Source organism: Condylura cristata, unplaced genomic scaffold (assembly GCF_000260355.1).
Source record: "Condylura cristata isolate star-nosed mole 26May11 unplaced genomic scaffold, ConCri1.0 scaffold00024, whole genome shotgun sequence".
NCBI classification, from domain to species: domain Eukaryota; kingdom Metazoa; phylum Chordata; class Mammalia; order Eulipotyphla; family Talpidae; genus Condylura; species Condylura cristata.
In genome coordinates this window covers 398,928-404,337 of record NW_004567125.1, presented here as the reverse complement: position 1 = coordinate 404,337, position 5,410 = coordinate 398,928, and the positions used below count along the sequence as shown (strand labels likewise).

General features: G+C 67.0%; 1 protein-coding gene across 1 annotated transcript in view; it reads right to left on the bottom strand.

Moving 5' to 3' along the window:
• Positions 1-2,394: 2,394 nt before the first annotated feature.
• Positions 2,395-5,410, bottom strand: part of COL26A1 (collagen, type XXVI, alpha 1) — a 120,081-nt gene continuing 117,065 nt past the window's right edge. Inside the window, exons 12-14 of the mRNA XM_012728882.1 lie at positions 4,611-4,695; positions 3,733-3,880; positions 2,395-3,009 (exon numbers count right to left, since the gene is read on the bottom strand). Coding sequence (XP_012584336.1) covers positions 2,928-3,009; positions 3,733-3,880; positions 4,611-4,695 — 315 coding nt within the window. The 3' untranslated portion in view covers positions 2,395-2,927. The remainder of the gene's footprint in view (positions 3,010-3,732; positions 3,881-4,610; positions 4,696-5,410) is intronic.

Here is a 5,410-nt window from a genome sequence, read left to right as displayed (position 1 = left end):
GCAGGAGACCAGCAGGAGGGCAGGCGGCCCCTGGGGCTGCAGGGGGCAGGAGACCAGCAGGAGGGCAGGCGGCCCCTGGGGCTGCAGGGGGCGGCAGAGGTGAGGCACCTGAGGTTGTGCCCAGGACAAGGCTGTGCGCGCAGTGCTGGAGCTCACCCAGGCCTGTTCCGACCTGCCCTCCGCCACGTCCTGCAGGCACCCAGCACTGCCACGCAGCCGGGCCAGCGCCTGGGCTGGGAAGTCTCAGGTCAGGCAGTGACAGTTGCTGCTGGCAACTCGGCTGGTGCCCACCGGCCGCGAGAGGACAGGGGATGACGGCACCAGGCTGCGAAACCGGGCTTAGGACCGGGAGGGAGCGGGCGAACCGCGCACGCGCAAAGGGACAAACCACTGGCCGTTTGCACTCCAGACAGGGTTCATCAGACCGACGAGGGGAGAAGCCGCGCTGGGCTGGCGTGAGGACCCGGCATCCCGCCTGTCGGCTGGGGGTCAGGGTCATCCTCCGCTAGCTCTCGGGGTGCTCCAGATCTGGCGCCTGGCCGCTGCGTCTGCGCCTATGAGAATTCCTCCTTCTCCCCACCCAAATCTGCTCTGCTCACGCCCGCCTCCGGCCTTGGCTCACACTCGCCCTCCTGGCAGCGCCACCCGTCTGTCCCGGGCATATCCCAGCAGTATACCGCTGTGTCAGGGTACTCGCCAGAAGGCAGCACCCTCCTTCCAGAAGCTCTGGTGGAGATGGCGCAGCGCAGCAGCTGGAGCAGGGCTCACAGGGGCCCGCAGACCTGGTGGGAAACCCAGCTTCACCAGCAGCTGGCCGCGAGCCAGGGCGAGGCACACACCTCGCTGGGCCTTGGCTGACGCGCCCTAAAATGAAGACGGCAGCTCAGCTGTGAAGGTGAACAGAGGTGACGCCGCTCAGGCATGGAGCTGCATCCGGAAGGGGCAGCTCTTCCCTGGGAAGCCCGACCCAGGCCTCCTCCGGTGTCCACGCAACTCCTGCTACCCTGGCAGCACACTGGCCTGCCCACCCTGCTTGTGGGGAGCTCTCACTGGAAACGGGTCCCCTCCTGCACCCCTTCCACGCTCTGAGGTGGGCCTGGGGACCCCCAGACACGGGTCCTGCTCCCACCCTGGGGGGTCTTATTGCAGACTGACCCCCTCTATCCAGGCCTGCCAAAGCAGCTGAAAGACCCAGGCTATACCGGGAGTTACCTGATTGCTAAACAAAACACACAATGTTTCTACTTTGACAAATCTCCTCCACCAGGACCTGGGAGGTTAGGACCTCAGAATTCTGCACTGGACTGTGGTGACCTGGGGAGCACCAGCCTCTGGCCCTGTCACTGCCCCTCCCCCGTTTGCTCTTGTCCCACACCCAGGGCTTGGTGGCATCCGGGGACCCAGCCTGCAGTCCTGTGCTCTGCTCACACCATCCCAAAGCAGCACTTGCTGGGCTCAGGAGCAGTGTTGGTGAGACGTGCCCTAAAGATGCTCTCAGGAGAGAGGCCCAGACAGACCCTGGGCCAGGCCCCATCTCCGCCATTGGGTCTGGGGGAATAAAATGCCTGTGACTGCTTCCCAGATGGCATGGGGTCCTGTGGTGGTCCCAGGGGTGCGCGTCATCTGACATATAGGGGTTGCTGGGAGTCAGCTCCAGTGAGCTAAGTGGTCTGGAGAAAAGGTGCTCAGCCGTCCAGGGGAGCCCTCATGCCTCTGCCCAGCTGTGCTGTCCATCATCTCCCCCTGCACTTCCACGGCCCTGCTCAGCTCCCCTGCAGATCAGCTGCCCCTGCGGCCCCCTCCCAGTCGTCACACCTGCTGGGATCCACCTGGGCTTGCACCGCCCACATTGCTGCTTGTCCAGGTCCAGCCCCACCTGCAGGGCCTCGGGAGTATCAGCCTGGGATGAGATATTCTAGGGAGATAATGCAGGGGCCCGAGGGGGTGCCCAGCCTGAAGCTTCTAGCTAGAAGTGAGGTCTGGCCTGGGCCCTGGAAGCCCCGGCCTTCCTTCCACCTGGGGCTGCAGGCAGAGCAGAACGCCCTGGGCCCCAACCTGCGGGGTGGCCGAGTCCTGGCTGGAGACGGCTTGCCAGGGAGCCCTGGGTGGCACAGCCCTCACCTCAGCTGGGGGCTCAGGGGAAAGGCCAGCCACCAAGCTCCAGATTAGACTCGTGTTGAGGCCCCTAGATCTGGCAGGAGTGTGGGGGCAGGCCTGAGGCTGCCCCATGTCACTCCCTGCAGAGCTGTGCCAGTCTGGCTTACAGCACTGCTGTGGGGGTGGGTTTCGGGGGCTTCCCTCACTCTCCTAGCCCCCTCCACGAGCCCCCCTGCCCCAGGGCCCCCAGCCTCCCCCACCGCTGCGGGCACACACACCAGAGCCACCATGGGGAGAGCACCTTTATTGTCGGGGCGCCATGGACTCCTGCTCGCCCCTGCCCACCTCAAGGACGGAGCGCTGTACCTGACCCCCCACCAGCCCTGCTCCCCAGGGACCACCGGAGCCTGGGGCAGGGGAGGTCTCCAGGCTGGGGCAGGCCACCGCTCCCAGGGGCACCAGGGCTGGGGCCGGGCTCTGGGAGATGTGCCCCACAGTGGCGCCAGCACCTAGAAATCTGAGTTTGCTGAGTCCCAGGCCCTGGGTCCTGCCCCAGCGAGGAAGGAGCACCCGGGTCAGTTCAGGTGGCAGGGGACCCTGGCCTGAGTGGCCTTGAGGGCTGTGGTGAGTGGCACTGGGGCACGGGGAACCGGGCTTCCGCTCTAGAGCCTGTCTGGAGCACCCAGCCCGGGGGGCCTGGGCTCGGCAGTTCTCTGGTTGTCAGGGGGACGCTGGACTTGAAGGAACCCAGACACGGTGCTGCAGCTTCCTGGAGCTCCCAGAGAGGGCAGGGCTGCGCGGCCGGCCCCGTCAGGGCTCGCACTGCGTCCTCACAGCTCGGGAGGCAGCAGGCCCGGCCGGGCGGGAGGTTCCGAGAGACTGGGAGGCCGCGGTGGGCACTGCCAATTTGACCTGAGGGTCCCGAGTCTCAGTCCTCTTCTCTCACAGGCTCCATGTCCACGCGACTCCCATGGCCATGTTCAGGGGCTCCCTGGCCTCTGAGAACAGCTACCGGCCAGGCGCCCTGCCCATGGGGCAGACCCAAGCCAGGAAGAGGATCTGAGGAAGAGCGGGCCCTCCTGTCCACTGGTCGATCCCGTCTCCCCACCGCCGACTCCGGAGCCGGCTCGCCAGGCCCCGCGCCCGCCCTGTCTGAGTGTGGAGAGGGAAGCTGGCAGCCCGGAGTTTGGCTACCAAGAGGCCTGGGTCCAGATACCACCCTAACCCTCCATGGTCCAGGGTCCGGGTAGGCTGCTGATCCCCTCCAAGCTTCCACCCCTCCCCGCCCCCCGCCCAAGCCTACCTCCTAAGGGTTAAGTGAGACAATGTAGGGAAAGCCCCTTGGACAGGCCCAGCGTAGCGGGGACTCGGAAAATGAGTATTGCAACTATTCTCACGCCCTCCCCAGCCCCCGTCCCAGCAGGCAGTGGGGTGAGGGAGGGCAAGGACGAGGGTGGGCACCACCGAGGTCCTGGGCCCCTCCGCCCTGTTTCCAAGACCCCAAGCTCTGGGGCCCGTGTCCCTCGCCATGGCTGGTGCCTGGAGCCCGGTCCTGTGGGACCTTCGGGAGCCGGAGTGGCACAGGCCTCCGTCCGGCCCCGGTGGGCACCGGGCTGGCCCTCAGGCTGCTCTTACTTCCCAGCACCAGTGCTCTTCCGCCCGTGGTCAGGGTCAAGCAGGGCAGCAAGGGAGGCGTCGGGAGGGGGACCCCCACGCTTCATCTTGAGGCTGGCTCTCAGGGCAGCGTCCTGGCCAGAGCCCCCCTCTGGGGAGGCCAGCGGATCTGGAGGAAGAGCAGGGGGTGGCTCGACACAGAACCTTGGGCACACTCAAAGGCACCTCCGCTCTGGTCCCTTGTGAGGGGAGAGCTGTGCCCGGTAAGAACAAAGGCAAAGGGGCAGGGTGCCTGCTGCTCCCCAGGGCCCCATGCCCCCCCAACCCCCTCACTCACCCATCCACCCTTTTGCCGATCCCCTGTCCCTTTGCCCAGCACCCCCCCATCCTTTTGCCCATCCCCCCACCATTCACTCACTCATTCATTTTTTAACAAACACCAGCCACGGCTGGGCGCCAGGCCCTAGAGTGTCAGTCACCACCCACCACAGGGCCTCACACTGCCAGGGAGACACAGAGCAGACAAGGCTCTGCAGAGCACCCTGGGGCTGGGGGCGGGTGGCTCCGGGAGGAAGAGACCTCCGAGCAGGCCCAGACCCCCGGGCAGGCCGAGGTGGGAGTCAGCAACCCGCAGAGGGGGCCAGGCGGCAGCAAAGGCGGGGTGGGAGGAGCCTGGGGTCTGCGGCTCCATGTCACGGCTCCCGTCATGCGGGGGGAGGTTGTCGTGGTCAGCAGGGGGCCGTGGAGGGCCCTTGAGCCGGGGCAGGACAGGGTGGTTTGGGGGAGATCCTCTGGCATCCAAATGGCAGGGTCCCTGGCACCAGACCCCCGAGAAGAGCTGCAGCTGCCCTGAGGGCGGGGCCAGGGAGGTAAGCACCCCGGCCCTGGGCATGGCTCACCGTGGATTCCAATCATGTGCTCCAGGATGAGGACCCGCTCGGCCAGGATCTTCAGGGCCTCGCGCAGCTGCTGCACCCCCTCGCCCTGGCGGGAGGAAGCCGCGGGGTCCGGGGTCAGGCCACCCCGCTTCCGCGTGCAGCCACAGCCCTGCTCCGCCTCTGCCAACTGTCACATGGGGCACAAAGCGCCTCCCTGCCGCCAGCCCTGCAGCCCAGGGCTGAGGCGGGGTGGCCCAGGGCTGAGGCGGGGTGGCCCAGGGCTGAGGGGGGGTGGCGTTCACTCAGGGATCTGGAGCTCAGCAGTGACCAGCCTGGCTTTTCCTGCTCCTGGTTTGCTTCCCCCGCACGCCCTTCTTTCCAGAAAACACTGACGGGCAGAGCACCTGGCGTGACCCCATGGGTGGGTGCTCTGTGGGCTTCCTCCGGCACTGCCCACCCCCACCCCCAGCAGCTCTCCAGGTATGTCCCCTGAAGAAGGGAGAGCCCGGGGGTGGGGGTGGGGCCAGGATGGCAGGTCTGTGTGTCTGGCACCTGGCGGAGGGTGTGGTGGCTGACACACGCCAATGACCTGCTGTCAGGAGAAGACAGGTCTCGAGGCCACTTGCGCGCACCAGCGGCCCCGGAGGCAGCAGCAAGCCGCTGCCTTCCACTGGGGCTGAAGCAGGTGGTTCCCAGGTCTCCTGAGGTTCGGCTACTTTCCCAGGCCTGCTGCTGGGGGGACCTGCTGCTGGGGGGGCCTGCTGCTGGGGGGGCCTGCTGCTGGGGGGCCCTGCTGCTGGGGGGGGCCTGCTGCTGGGGGG